The sequence below is a fragment of the Cimex lectularius genome, unplaced genomic scaffold, assembly GCF_000648675.2.
Source record: "Cimex lectularius strain Harlan isolate CLEC.00 unplaced genomic scaffold, Clec_2.1 scaffold106, whole genome shotgun sequence".
Classification (NCBI taxonomy): domain Eukaryota; kingdom Metazoa; phylum Arthropoda; class Insecta; order Hemiptera; family Cimicidae; genus Cimex; species Cimex lectularius.
In genome coordinates this window covers 1,411,663-1,433,074 of record NW_019392769.1, presented here as the reverse complement: position 1 = coordinate 1,433,074, position 21,412 = coordinate 1,411,663, and the positions used below count along the sequence as shown (strand labels likewise).

Here is a 21,412-nt window from a genome sequence, read left to right as displayed (position 1 = left end):
TCTTTAAGGTGTTTTTAAATAAAATTAGTTTTTCACCGTTTACATTTACAGGTTTTTATACAAAATCAAAAAACAGAAAGGAAAAACTGTAATTTAATTTAAAAATATCTTCAACAAAAAAACCCATCAAAACAGAAATTTTTCACCTATAAAAGGAAAAAGAAGTACAACAATAATGAAGAAAACAAAAATCTGACCAGGAAGATCATTGGCCATGTTATTTACAATTGCTTTAATATAATTTAATATGCTTATTCATATTGTTGTATCTTCCATGGTTTCATAATTTAGATTTAGAAAATTATAATCAAGTGTTCTGTATATTAACTCTTTTATTTATATTGGACATTCCTGGGATCATTGGCCCATCCACAGTAGGCCTGACAAATAAACACAGCAAAAATAAACAGCCAATTCTGTTCTACATACATGTAGTATGTATGTGCGTTTGTGCAAACACACATACATGTAGTATGTATGTGCGTTTGTGCAAACACATGAATCCCCATCAAACAATTTAAAAAAAGAAAAAAAAATACACACACACACCATTTAACCAACTGGTTTTTGTCAATTTTATTTAAATTTTAAGAATTGATATAATTATCAAATGGGTCAATCCCCAATTCTCATCTTCATACCAGGAATATTTTAAATAAACCGACAAAAAATTTAATTACCATACTGAAGATTTCAAATGTATTTTATATCTTGGTAGATATGGGCAAATTATTTTTATAAACAAGCAAAGCTAATAAAGAGAAAAGAGTTAATGCTTTTAAAGGAAGCATAAATTTGCCGGTTTTTTTTTTTTTTTTTAATAAAAAACAATACGTACATAATAACGTTTGTTAAAACTCTTTTTCCAATATATTATTTGCCAAGGAATACATTATTATTTTATTATCTGTATAATTTTTTTTAAATTTTTTTTTTTTTTTTTTTTTGCTTTGGAAATACTGCCATATAATATTTATTCATTTATTTATTTTTTTTATCCTTCTCCCGGACGTTAAAAGGAAATGTTGAATGATTTAAGAAATTTATAAATTAAATCCAAGACCTTCATGTTGTTACTTGCCAACAGCGTTTCAAGATTGATTGGGCCCATTATACTGGGGTCCCTATATACAGATCATCCAATAATTGTTTCCTCTGGTTATCGTACTCTGGGCATTCTAGTATTAGATGACTGGGATTTGATGGACTGTCGCATGTTGGACAGTTAGGGGAAGTGCTTATTCCAATTCTATGCCTATAACTCCCCCACAGGCCATGGTTAGTTTTGATTCTGAAAATAGCAGAGTAGAATTCCTTTTGCCTGCCTCCTTCTGAAAACCACGGCTTTGCTTTAAGCTTTGGGAATAAAGCTCGATAGTAATCGCCAGCTGTTGCTGAGCTGTATTCTTTATCCCATAGATTGGAACACAATTTGTTGAAAAAAATTTTTCCGTCTGTTTTAGGAATTTTCAACTGATGGGGTACACCATGTTCAGTGGCCTCCTTCACCAACGCATCCACTGTTTCGTTATGAAGAATACCCGCATGACCTTTAATCCAGCATATTATCACAGTTTTTCCATCTTTTTTTAGCTCAAAGATCTTTCGGTAAACATCCGTGATGATATAATTATTAACTTTGCAGCTTGGGGTTACATTATTTATACTATCTACAGCGCTTCGACAGTCCGTTAATATGCAAAATTTAGTTTCATTCCTTTTTTTTATGTATTCAAGCGCTTTAGCTATGGCGGTTAATTCCGCAGTGTAGACAGTGATTGAGTTTGGTAGAGCATACTGTTCTTTAAGTTCACTTTTGTAATCGAAAATAGCGCAACCTGCCCTGCCATCCAAGAGTGATCCATCCGTAAAAATTTGCCGGTGGTTTGGATAGTTTTCAGCCATGTCTGCTATAAATTCCTTCTGTACTAAGTGTTGAGCAGACTTTGAGTAGTCTTTTAAAAACAATCTGTATAATTACGTTGTAAGATTTCTTCTTAAGGTAAGCTGTAGATGACTTGTTTCATTTTGGTCTACATGTACTAGCAGTCAGACACATTTCGACTTTTCCCCATTTTCGATGGTGGGTTTATTTCTTTTATTACAGTCATTTCATATTATAAGTAATGTAATATAATTGAGCTCTAACTGTATACCTTGAAACATTTAACTGTCGAGAAATCACTTTTTATGTGTACATGTTACATGTCAATACATAAACCTGTACCTTTGTCTACTTTTTTTTGCCCATCCACCACCCCGCCGTACCTGAGGGAGACGCCATACCGGCGGCCCATAATTTGTCTACCTGGCGAATTCTTCAAAATATCTAAACATTTATTGTAATTCTGAGATCGAATGAGTACTTTTATTATAATGTATTTATTGTATTGAAACAGCTTCTCTTGGCTCTTAAAATATTGACGCAGGGCATTTATTTATTTTAATTCAGGAGCACTGGATTTGAACCCGGGACCTTTACCTAACAGAGATGACTCACGACAGGTTAGAGCAGTGGCGTATTGAGCCAAAGGTCGTGGGTTCAAATCCCGCTTATGACACACTTTCCATCTCATCCAAAAACCTTACATAAAAAAAATAATTAATTGGAATTTATCTATTAACTTGGTATAGTATGTAATATTGTCAATGAATAGTACCCCCCAGGTAAAGTCAGCCTGATTGTTATTACTGTCTATATGCTTTCAAAATATTTTCTAATTCACATTGTATTTCAATTATGAAAAAACAAGTATAAAGTTATACCAATTGTGACAGATAAGCTCTAATAATTTTAGGTGAAACTTTTTTGGCGAGAAGTCTTCTTGCCTGCCTCTGTCCTAGGGTGTTGTTCAAACAATAGATTTTTATTTTTTTTTGCAGTATAAAATAAACAAAAGATTATTTAACTAATTTAATAATTTAAATAAAACTTAAGCTAATAATAAGTTAGAGAATTCGTTAAATGAACTAACATTAGATGTAAAATGCTCAAAAATACGTAGGGATATTTGTAATTTATTCTTATTCTATTAATTTTAATTAAATTAACTGATATATTCTCATTAGTTGGATAAAACAAAATAGAAAATAACAACTAAAAACAAAAAAAAATATTATTAATATATATATACATAGATATTGATAGAAAATGCAAACTAAAAACAAACAAATGTTAGTCCTCAATTTTAATAACAGATTTATTTAAGAATAATAAACAAGAATATTACTCATTTTGTAAACAAACACCCTTTCTCATATTTTCTCCAGTTTAATCCAATTGTGTTCTCTTTAACCATGGAAAAACATCTTGAACCAGAAGTTCAAAATGTTGTAAGAGAGTCATCGAGGTCACCGGCAAGTGGATATTGCCCGATTCTGAAAGGCTGGAAGTGCCAAAGGAGGCCTGGTAGTTGATCTCAGCACATTAAGACGCTAAGGGTGGACAGAAATATTGCCTTTGCTGCAGGAAGGAACCCTTTTCATTGTCACCTTGAATGAAGTACAAGGTAAGGCCTTTATCAATACAAGCGATTCATAATCATTTGTGGGAAGTTGGCCTCACATTGTGTGCCCCTCTGAAATGACCTGCAGCAACGCAGGAGAATAAGGTGCAGCGAGTGTTTAGAAGAGAACACCAACTGGAATGCTGTTGTTTACTGATGAGTCACGTTTCTGTCTATACAGTGATAGCAGGCGCCGAAGATGATGCATACAATGCCCCAGTTCGTGCTCTCGACAATGCAGTTGGGAGGAGCGGGATTTAAAGACAACCTCACCTTAGTCCATTATGTCCAAGAAATTATCGATGAATACATCCCTCAAATCTGGGATTGCAATGGCAGGTATTTTCGATTTCTGGATAACAATGCCAGACCTAATAGAAGCACAATTGTTCATCAATGTTTAGAAAACCTGGGATTTCCCATCTGCCCCTTCCCCCATTGTCTCCTGACCTGAATCCCATGAGCAGATGTGGTATGCCTTGCAGAGAAAGCTTTTTTATCACTACCCTCAGCCAGTTGACCTGCAACAACTGAGTGCAGTGTTGTAACATCTAAGGAGTAGTGAACATGAACATGAAAGTAGTGACAATCTTATTAGTAGTATACCTAACAAGCACACGGAAGTTTTAGCTAACGGAGGACATTAATTGCTTAAAAACGTTATTGTGTCCAATAACTTTGTAATTAAAACCTTTTCTGTTATTTTTCAAAATCCCTTAATTAAATTTTTCCTTCAGTTAAAAATCAATTCCTAATAAATTTTAATGCAATTTATAATTTTTAAAAAAATGCTAGGGAAAGTAAATACTACAAAATTAGCAATATCTTTATTAATTTTTGAGCAGTTTATATCATTAATACCTTTGCAACATGCAATTAACACAAGTTCAGTAGTAAGTTATGGAGTGTAGGTTTGGGTGTATTTAAACGAACAAAATTTTCTACTATCAGTACAAAAGTAAACGCATTATTTACTATTTATTTCGACTCTGATAGCTTCTAATTACATGTAATTAATGTAAAAATATAATGGATTTAATTTTAATGTATGTTAAATTTGTTTATCAGTGACAGTGTATTTCACTGAAGGCGTTTGGAAACTTTTACTACAGAGCTTCAATTTTCAAACAATTGAGAATTACTCAAGACCTTATTGGTTAAATCATTGTCACTCGTTTGTCTTTTTTTTATACAATCCTTAATGGATACTGACAGCTTGTCTTACATGAAGCCCCAATGCTGGCAAATGCTTTATGTGATTTTAAAAAAAGGGCAAAATTTTGCCAAAAGAAAAATGTCAGCTGACATTTCTTCAAAACGGCCTTGGGCTCTGGTTTTCATGATTTTCCCGTCCGGTAAATGAAAAATTGACGAATTTCAAAAATACGGGTCCGAACTAAATACGGACTTACCCTCCATCTCGCGCATCGCCTCCATCTCATCTCCGTAGACGAGTTCGAACTCTTCTTCAGGATCTATGTAATCCATGTCGACAGATTTACAATATAATACAATTAAAATATAAATTATATTAGAATAAAAAAGTCTCGTCGATTTGAAAAAAATTGTTTTATTGGAACTGATAACAGGCTGCGAGGAAATCTCTCATCAGGTCGTTCTTTGGCGGGAATCAGTTGACGACTTGATCAGACAAGAAATAAACTAAATCGTTTGAACAAATTATCCATTTACTTTTTTTTATTTATCGGCTCATTAATTTAACAAATGATTTTTCCTTTAAGAGAGATTTTTATAGTTTCGAAATACGTGTTGGGAATTTATATTTTGTTAATAGTAAATACATTTTAATGTTGGTATATTAGTGTTATTTTCAATTATTTTTGTCGACTAGAGACAAAAAGCAATCGGTCGGCTGGAAAAAAAACAATGGAAAACGCTTTTGTTTTTAGCAACCTCATTGTACTATGAGTAGGGAGCGCGCGTAGTATATTAAAAAAAGTAAAAGCCTAAAAATCATCCGTTGTCTCGGGAAAATAAGGAGTTTAGTTTCAAAAACTTTCGAATAGAACTGCAGAGTGAAATTTCCGTGTATTTTCATTAGTGTCGATTTGTCGGTTGGCCACAAGCGGATCGAGGCGGCATTGACGGCTTTATGCGTGTTCGGGAACCGTGAGATGACCCAGTTACAGGCCCTCTTCCTCAAGAAGTGTAGGGATCGTTCGCGTGTGGTTGTGTCTCCTCACATCGGGTCACACAACCCACTTTTTCGTCTTTAAAAAGTAGTTTTAAAACCCCCCCAAAAAAAATCATAAAACTTTAATATAAAAAAACACCAAAAAAAAAGTAAAATTTTCATAAACAAAAAAAAAAGTTTTTTTTGTTCGGGAAATCGGTCGTATTTTTTCCGCGTGTGGTGAAACGTGGCCGTTATTCAATTCCCATTTTTTGAAGGAGGAAGATCTACGATTTTCGGACATTGTGAAGAGGATTTTCGCATTTTCTCGGCCGAAAGGAGTTGGCCATTTTTTTTCTAAAGAGAAGTATAAAACTTATTTTTGTATTCCGCTCTTTATTAAAAAAACCCCGCTCGCTTGTCGGTGTTTTACATCCAAAAGAAAACTCGCATTCTATCCTAGAATAAAACTTTTATTCTAACCATCGCCCGTAGATTTTTATTTTTTCAAACGAATAATATCAATCGGACGAGATGAATCAAGGCCCGGGAGTTCCGAACTATCCCATGGCTTCCCTCTACGTCGGGGACCTCCACTCCGACGTGACTGAAGCCCAGCTTTTCGAAAAGTTTTCAACAGCAGGACCCGTCCTGTCTATACGAGTCTGCAGAGATATGATCACACGTCGTTCTCTTGGGTATGCCTACGTGAATTTTCAACAACCCGCTGATGGTAAGAAAAAAATATTTTACTACTTATATTTAAAAAAAAAAAAAAGAAAAAAATACATGCACAATGACAATTTGTTTAATTATTCCTTTGGGAGGAAAACGCATGGCCTTCCTTGGGACTCAGCATCAAGGACAGTCAATGACATTGAAATATTTATTATAAACACATTTCAATCAATATTTCACAAAGGGAGAGAGAAAAAACGTTTGCACAATATTGCCAGGAATGTTAAACGCTTTCTAATTTCCCCCTCTGAGTCAACCTCAAAAAAACCGAAACTGTTGCGTCATACAGACAAAACAATCTTTTAACCCTTTTCAAGCTAAAAAATTAAAAATTATAAACCCAATCCTTGAAATTTCCATATGGGTCGTTTTTTAGGTTATAATTTGCCACGTTTTCGGACGAAAATTTACGTGTAAAAGTTATAACCCTGTGCCTTTTTTCTTTTTTTTTCACAAACCACGTGGTTTTATTTTGTTTCCGTCCCATATTTTTTTTTGTACCTACGTCCCTAGGGTTTAATGATCGAGAAAAGGTCCATCTGCCACGTGGGATTGTTTTCCCTCGATTTTCGCCTTTTTCAAGAATCTTCATTCCCCCTGCATGAATAATTCATTCCCCCCTCCATTTCCGAATCGTCATTCTTTTAAAAATAAAAAGAAAGTTAATAAACTTTCATTTGTTTTTTGTTTTTTTTCTTTTGTTTTTTTCTTTTTGTGTTAACCTTGGTCGACATATTTGAAGGATTGAGATCTGAACTTGACATATTTTCACTTCAAAGTTTAACACAGTTAGGGTAGACAATCAATTTTAGCCCCGGCAAGTCAATTCAGTTCCAATTTAAGACATTGAGTTAATTTGGATATAGGTTAATACTTCCTAATAGTGAAAATATAAACAAGAAAATAATCATAATTTTCCAGAATTTTAGTTGGCCATATCAAAATTTTAAAGACGAATGGGTGTGAACTTGTCTTCCGTTTACTGGAATACCACTGGGTAGTGAATTTTAGAATCCAATATGCCAGAGGACGTTAAGTTGAATCTGCGCTATCTACATTTGTATATTTTTGATGTACTCCTCACTGAAGATGGCACAGTCGAAACGCTTTTGAATAGCATCAAAACCCCACGAGTGTAGAAAGACCCAATGGTGTTGAACATGTGTTCACAGATGACCCTTTTACTAGAATACCATCAATATTGAACTAAAATGGCTGGCTTGCCAAAATTTATACAAATTTACTTTAATTTAGATATTTTTATTAGCTTCTGTTACAAAATGTATTTTTAAAATATCCATTATTCTTAAGAATTTTAGGTCAAAAGTCCCAGGAAATACTTTGGAATATACAAAATTTAACATATTTTTCCTTCAAATAATTTATAAGAACATTACCCTTTCAGATAAGCTATTGTTATAGAAATATAATTGTACAAATTTGATTTCCTCTGGAATGACCTATTTCCGTTCCAGTAAAAAATGTAAGAATAAGTTTGATTCCCATCTTGATAGGGAATTTAAAGCCTGCCGGTAACAAAATTTGATATATTTTTAACTAGCCACATGTGAAAACACATTTATACTTTAGGAGTTGGTTTTTTCCGCTGGAACAAATTTTGAGATAAATTATCAGTATCAAGTGTAGGTTGGACCTTGGATTTTCATTATATGAAAATAAACATATTGATCAAAGGATTGGTTGGGTAAACAAATTGTCATTGCGCGATTAAACAACAAAAATTTACTCAGTTATCAACTTATAAATTGTTCATGGCCTATCTTTTTCATTCTGTACATTTATTTATAAACAATACCACCAAAAAATGTTAACTTAAAGGTGGAGATTTTTACTTATATTCTGCAGCCTGTTGAATTTAAATTTATAGTTATGATCATTTTGGTCCTACATAACTGTGTTGGTCTGTCAGATTATTTCAGCAGTTCATCATATTCAGACAAACCAAGCCAGGATATCCAGACCAAAATGATAGCTAACTACCAAATTTAAATTCAACAGCCCGAAATATGCAGTGAGATTATTTATAGGTAGGCCAATGTTTCAAAAATTGAAATGTTCCAAATCTTCAGATCTAATTTTTTTTATTGATAGATAATAAACTTCATTCACCTATTTCAATTAATTAATGATTTGTGTTTGTTTGTTTGTTTACCTTTAGCTGAGAGGGCGCTCGATACAATGAACTTTGATTTTCTTAAAGGACGTCCAATCCGTATTATGTGGTCGCAGCGTGACCCCTCACTCCGTAAATCTGGAGTAGGAAATGTTTTTATCAAGAATCTTGATAAGAGCATTGACAACAAAGCAATGTATGATACTTTCTCAGCATTTGGCAATATTCTTAGTTGCAAAGTCGCACAGGATGAAAATGGTGAATCAAAAGGTTACGGTTTTGTCCATTTTGAAACTGAAGAAGCCGCGACAAAATCCATCGATAAAGTCAACGGAATGTTGCTCAGCGGAAAGAAAGTAATTGCCACTTTATTATTACTCACTAATTTTTGTCATGCCTAAAAATGTGTTGCTATAGTTTTATATTGTAGTATTTTATTAACCAATTAACTAAGTTAATAATTATTAAGATTTAATTATATTAATTCATATAATTATGTTTTGTAAATTGATTTAATAATATTGTGTAATGTTCACTTGACATGTCTGTCCCTTCAAAAATGTGTTTGTTTTTTTAAACATTTTTTTTATTATTATTAATAAAGACAAGCAACCACTAAGGGTCATAATCTGCCTTGAATTAAAAACAATTGTTTGCAGTTTTAAATGGATGTGCTTAATCTCTTCTTTGTTGTTATTGTTTACACTTTTTTCTCTCTTCAACATTTTTTTAATTTTTACAGGTTTTCGTCGGTAAATTTATTTCAAGAAAAGAACGTGAGAAAGAATTGGGAGAAAAGGCCAAACTCTTTACGAATGTCTATGTCAAAAATTTTGGGGAAGATTTTACAGATGATATGCTCAAAGAAATGTTTGAAAAATATGGACCTATTACAAGTCACACCGTGGTAAGTTTGTAATAATAACAATAATTAATTTGTTTATAATATTTAACAAAGGTTGTAAATTTTACCTTTAATTTTTTTTAGGTGATGAACAAAGATCAAAAATCAAGAGGATTCGGTTTCGTTGCCTTTGAGGATCCAGAATCAGCTGAAAGAGCTGTCGAGGAACTTAATGGCAAAGAAACTGCAGAAGGAAAAGTATGTATTATAAATATCACACTCGCTACAAATATTTATTTTTATCTAAATTACAGTCATTATATGTTGGGAGAGCTCAGAAGAAAGCCGAACGACAACAGGAATTGAAAAGAAGATTTGAAGTACTTAAGATGGAAAGGATGAATCGTTATCAAGGTGTTAACCTCTATGTTAAAAACTTGGACGACTCAATTGATGATGAAAAACTCAGGACTGAGTTCGGTCCGTATGGAAACATAACAAGTGCAAAGGTGAGTTAAATAAGGTTGAAGTAAATGTTGCATAATTTTTTTTAGGTTTTTCCCCACCTTAAAACATAAAAATGATTATTTTGACTTGTCATTTTAGGTAATGTTGGAAGAAGGCAGGAGCAAAGGTTTTGGTTTTGTTTGCTTTTCTTCTCCAGGGGAAGCAACCAAGGCCGTAACTGAGATGAATGGACGTATTGTGGGCACAAAACCATTGTATGTGGCACTTGCACAACGTAAAGAAGACAGGAAAGCACATTTGCATTCCCAATATGTCCAACGTCTTGCCAACATGAGAATGCAACAGATCGGGCAAATATTCCAACCGGGGACAACAGGTGGCTACTTTGTACCAACTCTACCCCAGCCCCAGAGATTTTACGGACCGGCTCAAATGGCGCACGTAAGACCACAGACGAGATGGGCTGCCCAACCGCCCGTCAGAGCAAACACACAAGCCGCGCCAGCAGGCTTTCCCAACATGCAAGGCGGTCCTTTCAGAAACCCGCCGAGAGCACCAACAGCTGGACAAGCTGTCGCTACGATGAGATCCACTGCTATGAATGCAGCTGCTGCAGCCGCCGCCGCAGGAAGTGGGGCTAGAGGCAATGCCGTTGCAGCTGCTGCAGGAGGAGTAGGCCGTGGAGCAGCAGCAGCTGGAGGCCCGGCCCTTGTGAACCAAGGACCTACAGTTGCTGCACCACCGCAGGGCGGCCCACCTGTTTCTGTCTCCGCACAAGGAAGGACCACCAACTACAAGTACACCGCAAACATGAGGAACCCTCCTCAGCCAATGGCTCAGCAACAGCCACCACAAGCACAACAAGCAGTACACATCCAAGGCCAAGAACCTCTCACAACAGCCATGTTGACAGCTGCTGGAGCTCAAGAGCAAAAGCAGATGTTAGGAGAGCGTCTCTACCCATTAATCAGAGTCATGCACACCGACTTGGCCGGAAAAATCACAGGAATGTTGCTTGAAATTGATAATGCAGATTTGTTGCATCTTCTTGAAGACCATAACTCCCTTAAAGCTAAGGTAATTTAAATTTGCGATACTTAACTTTTTTCCCCATGTGTTATTATAGTGTTTGTGATGGTCAAATGTAGCGTATGTTATAATGTAATATTTCAAAAAAATTGTGTTTTTAGGTTGAGGAAGCTGTAGCTGTTTTGCAAGCCCATCAGGCAAATAACAAGCAGGCTGCGGCAGCAACAAAGAAGGAGTAAGAACATCGTGACAATTTAGCTGGTGCAGTCAGCACGTTTGTAATAGGGATAAGGAGAGAATCAGATCTTCTCTTGAGCATAAACAAAAAAATTGCAAAACAAAAAAAATATGAAACTCTTTTGTATTGAAAATTTCCCTCTTAGTTCACCCTACAACAAAAAAAAAGAAAAATATAAAAAACAAAAAAAAATAACCAAAAAATGTAAACGAGAAGAGAAACACAATCTGCCTTAAGTAACTGAAACAAAAAAAAAGGAAAAATGAAACAAACAAAAAAAAATTGAAAAATTATAACAAAAAACAAGTTTTTACTATAGGAAATTTCTTTTTTGAAATTCTAATTTTTCTTAATTTTGTGATTCCTTTTTTTTAGTTTGATTTGTTTTGCCTCATTTCTCAGTTTTTCTTGGTATAATTTTGTTCAATTTGTTTAATCTTATCATTTTGTCTTCTTTTTTTTTTAATTTCTTCTTTTGTTAATTAAAAATATTTTTTGCCTATGTTTTTTCATTATTTTTACTTAAGTTTTTTTAATTCAGTAAAGCTGTATTTTTTTATCTTGATTATTTACAACTTGCATTTATTTTGACATTGTGTTTTACCATACTGTATAACTTGGAAAAACGCTAGGTGGTGATTTGTTTTCCACTTCAGTTGTTTGTGTCGGTCAACATTCTAAAAACTTGAAGTTTTTATGACACACCAAATTTTTGGTAATCCGTGGAAACAAATTTATCATCCTGGCCCCTATTTTCTTTGTATTGGTTTTTGGGGCTTTTGAATAAACAGAATAAAAATAGAAAAAAGGTGTTTTTATTTATCCCTATTCCATAAAAATATTTTGTTTTCAACTACTCGACATATTTCAAGCACATCAACCATTTCACACTCTTCAGTGGCTGGTTCGACTATTTCTGTATGAATAAGTTTGTTAGAGGAATTTCTGAGTAAAACTGAATTTTTATGCTAAAAACAACTCTTGGTGATCTTGGTCCATATGTGCCTAACTCATAAGATCAACGGAAGGGATGCACATTATTTCAAATCTTCAAAACAGTAGAAATGGTGAATGGTGTTCAATCCTTTTTAAAAAGAGTTCCTACTCACAGTAAGTTGTTTTGCAGTATGTTGTTGCAAAACAACTTACTGTGAGTAGGAAGTATCTTTTTAAATCCCTAACCATCTTTTTAAAAAGGATCTTCAAAACAGTGGTGTTGAACATAAATAGTCAACTTGAATTGCTCTCCTAAATTTTTTACAGGACACATTGAACATGCTAATAGGGTTTTTTAACACCAAACCATGAGGGTTCATATCTCGTAGTTGGTTCATAGTTCATATCCTTGTTAAAAAAATGCGGGTGACCCCACAGTGGAGTAAAGTCCCTCTCTCTTAGACTGATTTTTTTTCCTGCATTTTAGGTAGGAAAATTATCTAATGCCTCTGAAGGGCGGTATGCATTTCAAAATGTTTTTTGGAAATTCACAGTAACAAAAATTTTAAATTATTCAAATAATGAAAAAGTCAATATTATTGTATACATATATTATTTTTTAATTTTAAACAATTCAAATGAGAAAAAAATTGTAAATGTGTAATTTTATTGTTATAAATACATTGTTTAAATAATTTTTTGGTTTGTTTTTTTTAAAATCATGTACAAAAACGTGGATAATAACATCTGTAAATAGAGAAAAAATAAATTAACAGGTTTTTTTTTTTTTTCAGCATGGAAATATTTTTCCTCATTCACATGTTAGTGAAGAAAAAGTCAAAATAAGTTTTTGAAATGTTTTAGAAAATTCTAAATTCACGGTTGGTTGACTCCAGTGTGGAGTCATGGTCTAAAACCCTACAAAAATGCTCTTGTAAATCATATAACGTTATTTGAACCTAAATGCAATCCTCGTTTCATGAAAAAAAAAAGTGATGATCGATTGATTTCGGACCCGTGATGAATGGGCTAAAAGACACTTTCCCATTTATTCATTTGATGCTTCAGAAAATAGCAGATTTTTTTCTATACAAAACTAGGGGACGGTGAAAGTAAATATATAAAAAGTACAATTTAAAAATTTATTTCATTAGTTATAAATAGGTATTTGATATTTAAAAAAATTGATACACATATTTACAGTATACAATAATACATTATATAAATAAATGTTATGGAAGAGGACAAGAGGAGGGAAAAGAGGCGCCCCTCCGAAACATTAGAAGAGAACCGGCGGCAACACTGGGACGGTTGGCAACGCTGAGGGGTTGGTGTTGACGAGAGGGAAGAACAAAGAAACGGGACTAACGGGAGTACGCACGGAGAACTGCGCAGTTGTGGTTGTTTGGGACAACGGCGTTTTGTATTCTAGCGACTTTAATTAAATTACTTTATATCAAATTCTATTTATTTTTAATAATCCTTACATAAAATTTAAATTATTGACATGGAAATATTTGTGCTGGTCTATAAATTGTACATATCACAATAATTGACTAGAAATCAGCCGGCGAAACTGGGAATCGCTAAGACTTGCCGTTCTAGATGTAACGAATGATTTCTCTCGTCAACGGAAACGCTTTATTGTTACAATTGTTTGAAAAATCATCCGAGTTGAGAGAGAAGATCATCGCTCCTCCAAATCCATTCGCCTGAATGTAAAGTGCCTACGAGAAAGAAAACATCCTGTAAATCTGGAAAGATGTTAAAAGTTAAAACAGACTACTTTTAATCGGACGCTTTGTTGGTCCTCGTACGAAATCCATTCTTTCCCGTTGAAAGCATAGGGAACTTTGTAATTGTCATCTAAGAAATGCGTTGTGGACTTTTGCCTTATAAAATCGCAGGTTTCACCAAATGTTGTAAATCCATCTTGGCCGATATTGCCAAAACCAATGGCTGGCGCATTCCATCCATTGTTATCTTCATTAACTAGTCTGAAAAATTATTCAATTTCTATACATCCTAAAAATAAATACAAATCTTAGGTTGTAACAAAAGTGTCGAAAAGTTTTATTCCCTAAAAAAAAATTATCTTTAATAAAGATTTAAATATAAATCCTCAAGGAAACAGACATGTTTTGCAATACGACTACCTCAATCCAGCCCGCTGATGCCAAAATCTCAATCGTCAGATTAGATCAGCATAGCTGTTCAGTATCGATAGTAATATTTTACAGATCGGCGTGAAAATGGAACAAACTCAACTCAAAACTGGCCATTGGCCATATAAGGCTGACATTGACCTTGTATGCTTTGGTTTCATATAGGGAGTGAGTAGGATGTCACGCAATGCGAAAACTGTGCTTGAACACAGCTGAAGTTTTTGAATCACATGTTCTAATTTTCAGGAGAAATTATTAGAAGTTGGTGAACACAAGTTGAATTGGCATTGGGTCCATCTACATTTGCAGGTTTTTGAGTTCCTCACTAAAGATGTAAAAAGTCAAAATGAGTTCGAGTAACATCAAAGATCCTATCAGTGTTGACAAACCCAGTGCCTGTTCAATTCTTAAAATGTTCTCATGTTAAATATCGTTGTGTAAAATGTATTTATTTCAACAAAAACCTAACCGTAAAAAAAGGGCCAAGTTCCAGACCCCCTGCAAAAAATTAGCCTATGTAATGTATTGTGACCAAGACCGCTCTTCTTTTAGTCCAAATTGTAGTTGTTACAAGTTTTCCTCTCTAAAGGCAAATCAGGATAGAAATAGTGACTGGTTAAGTAGGAAGTTTCAAATACTGTTTCATAAATACCAATAAAACACTCAGATTTTAGTTATACTCTTGTAAATATAACATACTTGTAAGAATGTCCATATGTTGGTATTCCGATATTAATTTTTTCTTTAGGCATACCAGATTCCACCCATTTGTTAGCTGACCAATTCACGTTCATAGTCAGCATGTAGCCGGCATCACGAGGACTCGAATAAAGAGGTGAATTCGGACCAGTTAAAGGGAGGTACTTAGAGTACATATGATAATCGTAAGACATCAAATTCACAAAATCTACGATCCTAAAACATAAAAATAAAAATTAGTAGAAAAATAAAAATAAAATACTGTAGCTGTAAGTACTTTGCCAGAGATGATATTTCGTAGGATTGGTGTATTATTAGCGCTGGTGCGGCAACATCAATCGATAGAATTAAATGTTTGTAACTAATGTTAATTTTATCTCTAAACCCCTGCAGGAGGCGTGTATAATTATTTACTTGGTAATAATTTGACTCAGGCCAAGCTGGAAATTCCCAATCCAAATCCAACCCGTCGAAACCAGTATCGTTGATAAATTTGAGCGTTGAATTAATGAATCTGTAAGAGGTTAATTAATTAATTTGTTGGATTGGTCTAATTGGAACTGTTGCCTACTTTTCTCGAAGAAGTTGGCTTGAAACGATCTTGCTAAACTCTCCGTGACTTGAAAAATCCTGCACAGAGAGGAGGACTTTTAGACTCGGGTTGTTGTTCCTCAAGTCTATCACCGCTTTGTATGCCTGACAAATCAATCAAACCATCAATAAAAATAAAAATAAATTAAAATATTTATCTACGTACGGCCAAATCGTATTTGTCTGGGTTGACAGCGCTTTTGAAAATTTGAGCAAAACCCGTGATTATATGAGAACAAAAATAAGGGTCTACAGAATTCGGCGGAAGTACGTTGATCCATGAGTCGTTATTTGGGATCACATAATAACAGACAACACGGCCCTTTGGTGGCAAATTTGAGCTACTCTTGTGCACAGAATCACCATGAATCAAACTAATTCTGTTATCTAGAAAAAAAATGAAGTAAAAAATTGTACTTTCATCTAAATCATATTGAAGTCAGTCAAGTTGAGAACTATTACCAAGTACTATTACATTAAGGGCACTACACAAAAGAAGTGCCAACTTGAGAGAGTCAATTAGTAAGTTAATTAAAACACAGGGCTGCAAATCATCAGCCCAAGAGTATCATGCCGATGACTTAAACTGAGAATAGACCCACTGATTTCAGTTAATTTGTCTATGTAATCAATTTAAACATTTCGGTATATTATTCATTATTATACTATTATTGTACATCTGCAATAGATTAATTGTAACTATTATCAATTACTCTAGACTTTTAATAATAAAATCGAGTAATGTGTCTTCCAGACTATCGATAGTATTATTTCAACCCTCATTCCCAGGCGTCTGTCCATCCAGGATGCTGCTCACGCATGGGATTGTATTTTACTTCACGTATACATAAGAGAACAAATAATACTTGGACCCCTTAATGGTTGAAGGGGAAAAAAAGATTTGCCGCCAACCAACCAGTCTTGCCTCAGCCAGCACGAGATTGTGGAAGCGACCAAACTCCTACATTACCGAAACACCGTCAGAAGATTAAAAAAACAAAGCCATATAAACTATTGTTGTTAAAAAATTAGTGAATAGTGAAATGTAAATCTTATTGTACCAATGGGTTTATAATAATGGAAACATTTATTTATTCTATATAAATTATTGTAAAATTAATGGTTAGTCTAATAAGACCAGTTTTAATTAATTAATTAATTTTTTTTAAATTTAATTCTTTCCCTCCTTGAAAGCAGAACAAGGCTTACACTATTGAGTGAGTGTGATGAAAATACTAATATTATTGTATAAAACATATAATGCTCAAGTAGAGATATTACATTGTGTACAACTTATCTATAGATAAGTTACATATCGTTATATGGAGAAGATGACTATGAATGTATTGTGTGAGCCCAATAAGACATCAAACTTTACAACCTAAACTCAAATGTTAATATAAAAGGAGGCAAAATCACAGACCACAAATTTTCTATAAAACCCACTAAAAAGAAATGTGGAAAAACAAGAAATTATTCCAAAACATTATCCTCACCGAATGAAGCAAAACCATTTAGTAATCAAGGTTGGAAAATTGAAACAGACCTTCATCACATGAGAACAAAATGATGATTATGTAAGAAAGAAGCTGAAATAGATAGAACAAGCATTTTCGGCATTTCAGAAAGGCCAAAATGGTAACGAACAGAGTATAAGTTTATCATCCAAATGGAGGGCAATGTTGATTTTGCCTAAGAGGGTAATAAACTAGGCAAAACTTATAAAATGAAATATACATTAGATATACATTTAACTACTAATAGGGGGACCGCGGTAGCCGAGTGGTTAGCATGAGAGACTCTCACGCCGCAGTCGTGGGTTCGATTCCCACCTTTTTTCCTGATAACCCCCAATTTGAACACACAAAAATTCGTACCATGGCTAATATGCAAGATCATAAGGCCAATAAAAAAAAAATAAAAAAATAAAAACTACTAATAGGAATATAGAGTACTCTGTAATAGTGTGAATGACTTGTGGTATGTAAATGTAATTTATTAGCATGAATGAAGAGGCTTCTCTCCAATTACACTGATCATGGTTACTCTGAGGTAATATGAATGTGATTTATTAGCGTGAATGAGGGGGTTCTATCCAATTACATTGAGAACTATGAAGTATTCTGTGATAGTGTGAATGAACTGTGGTGTGTAAATGTAATTTATTAGCATGAATAAAGAGACTTCTCTACAATTACACCAATGGATCTAGAGTACTCTGGGGTAGGGTGAATGTAGTGTGAATGAAGTAATTACACTGTCAGGCAAAAAAATTCCACACAATTGATTTTTTTTTTTTTTCATTTTCTTGACAAATGGGGGACCGCAGTAGCCGAGTGGTTAGCATGAGAGACTCTCACGCCGCGGTCGTGGGTTCGATTCCCACCGTCGCCTCTGGCCCTTTTATCCCGATAACCCCCAATTTGAACAATATATATATAAGAATTCGTCATGGCTAATATGCAAAGATCATAAGGCCAATAAAAAAAAATAAATAAATTAAAAAAAAATTTCTTGACAAAAAAATTTCTGCCTATAATTTGTCTCATTGTTTTTACCAAAAAATATATATTTATGCTGTTTTAAATTGGGAATATTAATTAGAGGTAAACACTCTTATCCTTAATCCAGAACAAGGATAAAGAATTTTCAATGTTTACATTTTACGGAATTTAAAATGTTTATTCAGTCTCATTTGAATTCTGAAGCAATAAACTATTTAATTTTCATCTTTGTTTTCTTAATTTCAATTTTTAAATTTAAAAATGCCACTTAGTGCTGAAGATGATGCATGCCGTGTGGCACTTATTGATAATGGACGTCCCATTAGGTATGCGGCTATTGCCATTGTAGTTCTATACGTAACACTGTGAGATGCCGTTAGACGTTTTCGAGAAACTGGGTCTACAATAGAAGGCCCGGTTCTGAACGTCCTAGATTAACTGAACCACAGGATGACCGGTTTTTGACTTTGAGAATTTTGCGAAACCGGCACCGTACTGTTGTTCAAGCGATTCGTCAGCTCCAGGAAGTTCGAGGTGTCCAAATTTCTGCACTGCTTGAAGAAGATTAAATCAGTATGGACTGATGGCTTTTCACCCAGTAAGAGGACCAAAATTGGCCAGAACTCACAGAGTTCCACGGCTCCTAATTGCTCGAGAGCACAGCCATTGGTCTGCTGTACTTTTTACAGATGAGTGTAGATTTGCTCTACGATCTTTAGATTGATGTGAAAGAATGTGGACAAGGTGAAATAAAAGGTACAAAGCTTGTAATTTTTCCCAGAACCTACCTTTTCAATATATTCAATTCACTATTTTTCGTGGTCCGCTTGACCAATTAATAACATTCAATTAATTAAGGTTTTAAGTTGAGATAAAAAAGTCAGTGTCACGAGCGGGATTTGAACCCACAACCTTCGGCTTGATACGCCGCTACTCTACCACTTGAGCTATCGTGACTTTTCAGTATAGCTAAGTGATGGTGTGGATGGGAATTTTAATATTCGCATAGAGTTGGCTGTTGTTCGTGGAGGGTCTTTGACGGCCACTCGCTATGTGGATGAAATTTTGGAAAATCATGTGATGCCTATCCTCGACCATGAGTGAGGATTGTCAGTGATTGGTGACAATCCTGCCCTAATGCACGATAATGCCCGTCCATATGTCGCTCGCACAATACAAACAGCATAACAGGCCAGGCCAGCCCGTTCTCCGGACTGAACCCCATCGAACATTTATGGAATAACCTTAGAAGATAAATAAGAGCATGCATCACTTCCTGATACACTCCACGATCTTGAAAGGTCTCTTTGTGAAGAATGGGCTAACCTCCAGCAAAGAGACATTTCCAGACTATTAGAAAGTTTGTCATTGAGATATAATTAAAACAAGAAGAGGAAATACGCGATATTGAAATGTTAATTAAAAATCTAAAACAAAATTAAAACAAATTTTATCTTTCTGTCTTTTTTTTTTTCATTTGCCTTAGCAATTTACTTTCCTTTTTCTTTACTTTTTTAGACAAAGACTCAATTATTAAACTTAATAACTGATTAATATATAACACTTTGAATAATATATAAAAATATATACAAATCAAGTTATATTACAAGTGGGTGGAATTTTTTCCTTGTCAGAGTACATTAGATTCAGTAGAACATGGAAAATGTTTCATATATATATTTAGAGTTATAATGAACCATAATAATTATGTAAATTAATTATACTTTTTATCTAAGGATTTTGTTGAGATGAAAAAGCTAGTGTCACAAGCAGTTTTCAAGCCCAAGACCTTCGCTCAACACGCCCCTCAAGTGGTTAGAGAAGCTGCGTATTGAGTCAAGAGTCGTGGGTTCAAATCCAAGCCACTAGCTTTTTCATCACAACAAAGCACTTAGATAAAAAGTATAATTAATTTAAATTGTAATTTTGAATTCTGCCAAGTCATTCCACTTACGATTGATGCCTTCACGATCATCCAATTTAATCGCAACACTTTCCACAGATTTACAGTGAATCGTTAAACACAGAAAGACCAGTATTAAAATGCAAATAGCTACATAGGCGAGAATCCTGAACCTGAAATTAATGAAAGCTGTTAATCACGGAAAGACATACAGAAAACAATCACTTACAGACTATCTTTCCCCGGAAACGGCTCGTTCTGAGGGCTTTTGCTATATTTGAAAGTTTTGATTTTCATTTCACCTAGTCGAATTAGAGCATTATCGAAATGATATCACAAATACAAGTGCGTTCTTCCTTTTGTAGTATGAATTATAAAAACAAACAGGAAGGAGAGTGGGAATGGGCCTGGTTAAGCACCGCCCCTCTAATAGCTCACTAAGTCACTACGTGGATGTAAACCAACTATCAGACATAGGTCAACATTAGCTATTCAGCATCACGACATGCTTGTAAACAGCAAAAGAGGCGTAACACATAAGCATAACCTCCATTGTCGACATTCTATCAAAACGACCGCCTTGGAAATAATACCTCGGCTCTAAAGTTTTGGGGGTCATCTCCTGATCATGTGTTACGTAAAAGTTACAGGGTAAAAAGTGCCAATTATAAATTAATTACACTAATATAAAATAATGAATTTGCGATATAATTACAACTTGATAAAAAAGTTTAGTTAAAATAATGATAAATTATAAAAAATAATTTAAAACCGAAAGGAAAATAAATCAATGAAATGAAAATTTATTAGCGCGAATACAGGAGCTTATCTCCAATTATATCGAGGGATCCCGAGTACTCTGAGGTAATATAAATGTAATTTATTAGCGTGAATGAGGGGGGGTTCTATCCAATTACATTGAGAACTATCAAGTATTTTGTGATAGTGTGAACAAGTTTTAGTGTGTTAATGTAATTTATTAGCGTGAATGAAGGGATTTATCTCCAATTACACCGAGGGATCCCGAGTACTCTGAGGTAATATGAATGTAATTTATTAGCGTGAATGAGGGGGTTCTATCCAATTACATTGAGGAATATCAAGTATTCTGTGATAGTGTGAATGAATTTTGGTGTGTTAATGTAATTTATTAGTAAAAATGAAGAGGCTTCCATCCAATTTCATTGAGGAATATCAAGTACTCAGTGTTAGTGTGAATGAATTATGGTGTGTAAATGTAATTTATTAGCGTGAATGAAGGGGCTTCATTCCAATTACACTGAAGAATACCGAGTACCCTGGGGTAGAGTGAACATAATTTATTAATACGAATGAAGGGGCTTATTTCCAATTACCCGTAGGAATATAAAGTACTCTGTGACAGTGTGAATGTAATTTATTAGCATGAATGAAGAGGCTTCTGTCCAATTACATCAAGGGATCTCGAGTACTCTGAGGTAGTATGATTGTCATCTATTGGTGTGATTGAAGGAGCTTCTCTCCAATTACATTGAGGAATATAG

General features: G+C 34.2%; 3 protein-coding genes and 1 long non-coding RNA gene across 4 annotated transcripts in view; 2 read left to right on the top strand and 2 right to left on the bottom strand.

The window, feature by feature from the left end:
- The window catches only part of LOC106662133 (chromosome transmission fidelity protein 18 homolog), a 59,382-nt gene extending 54,045 nt beyond the window's left edge, over nt 1-5,337 (bottom strand). Inside the window, exon 1 of the mRNA XM_014385953.2 lies at nt 4,919-5,337. Within this exon, the coding sequence (XP_014241439.1) occupies nt 4,919-4,994 (76 nt within the window). The 5' untranslated portion in view covers nt 4,995-5,337. The remainder of the gene's footprint in view (nt 1-4,918) is intronic.
- A 91-nt stretch (nt 5,338-5,428) lies between these two features.
- LOC106662134 (polyadenylate-binding protein 4-like) lies at nt 5,429-11,347 on the top strand. Its single transcript, XM_014385955.2, has 7 exons — nt 5,429-6,373; nt 8,558-8,868; nt 9,255-9,419; nt 9,501-9,614; nt 9,671-9,865; nt 9,963-10,901; nt 11,015-11,347. Exons 1-7 carry the CDS (start codon nt 6,175-6,177, stop codon nt 11,090-11,092), a joined length of 2,001 nt encoding a protein of 666 aa, XP_014241441.1. The 5' UTR covers nt 5,429-6,174; the 3' UTR covers nt 11,093-11,347.
- Nucleotides 11,348-12,834: 1,487 nt separating this feature from the next.
- Nucleotides 12,835-13,488, top strand: LOC106662331. Its single transcript, XR_001339883.1, has 2 exons — nt 12,835-13,154; nt 13,231-13,488. It is a non-coding gene; the product is annotated as an uncharacterized LOC106662331 (long non-coding RNA).
- On the bottom strand, nt 13,474-20,478 carry LOC106662330 (chitinase-3-like protein 2). The gene is made up of 8 exons (XM_014386356.2): nt 20,119-20,478; nt 19,941-20,062; nt 15,649-15,869; nt 15,463-15,587; nt 15,169-15,405; nt 14,892-15,107; nt 13,814-14,024; nt 13,474-13,754 (listed from the first exon to the last, which is right to left on the bottom strand). Exons 1-8 carry the CDS (start codon nt 20,184-20,186, stop codon nt 13,629-13,631), a joined length of 1,326 nt encoding a protein of 441 aa, XP_014241842.1. The 5' UTR covers nt 20,187-20,478; the 3' UTR covers nt 13,474-13,628.
- Nucleotides 20,479-21,412: the final 934 nt, after the last annotated feature.

What these genes read in the sequence shown, in the direction of transcription:
- LOC106662134 (XM_014385955.2), top strand. Translation starts at nt 6,175, where the DNA reads ATGAATCAAGGCCCGGGAGTTCCGAACTATCCCATGGCTTCCCTCTAC. An exon ending in TTTTCAACAACCCGCTGATG is followed by an intron (nt 6,374 to 8,557) that starts GTAAGAAAAAAA and finishes GTTTACCTTTAG; the next exon opens with CTGAGAGGGCGCTCGATACA. An exon ending in ATAACTCCCTTAAAGCTAAG is followed by an intron (nt 10,902 to 11,014) that starts GTAATTTAAATT and finishes TTGTGTTTTTAG; the next exon opens with GTTGAGGAAGCTGTAGCTGT.
- LOC106662330 (XM_014386356.2), bottom strand. Translation starts at nt 20,186, where the DNA reads ATGAAAATCAAAACTTTCAAATATAGCAAAAGCCCTCAGAACGAGCCG. An exon ending in TGATCGTGAAGGCATCAATC is followed by an intron (nt 15,870 to 19,940) that starts GTAAGTGGAATG and finishes TTTTTTTTCTAG; the next exon opens with ATAACAGAATTAGTTTGATT. An exon ending in GAAATATCATCTCTGGCAAA is followed by an intron (nt 15,108 to 15,168) that starts GTACTTACAGCT and finishes TTTATGTTTTAG; the next exon opens with GATCGTAGATTTTGTGAATT.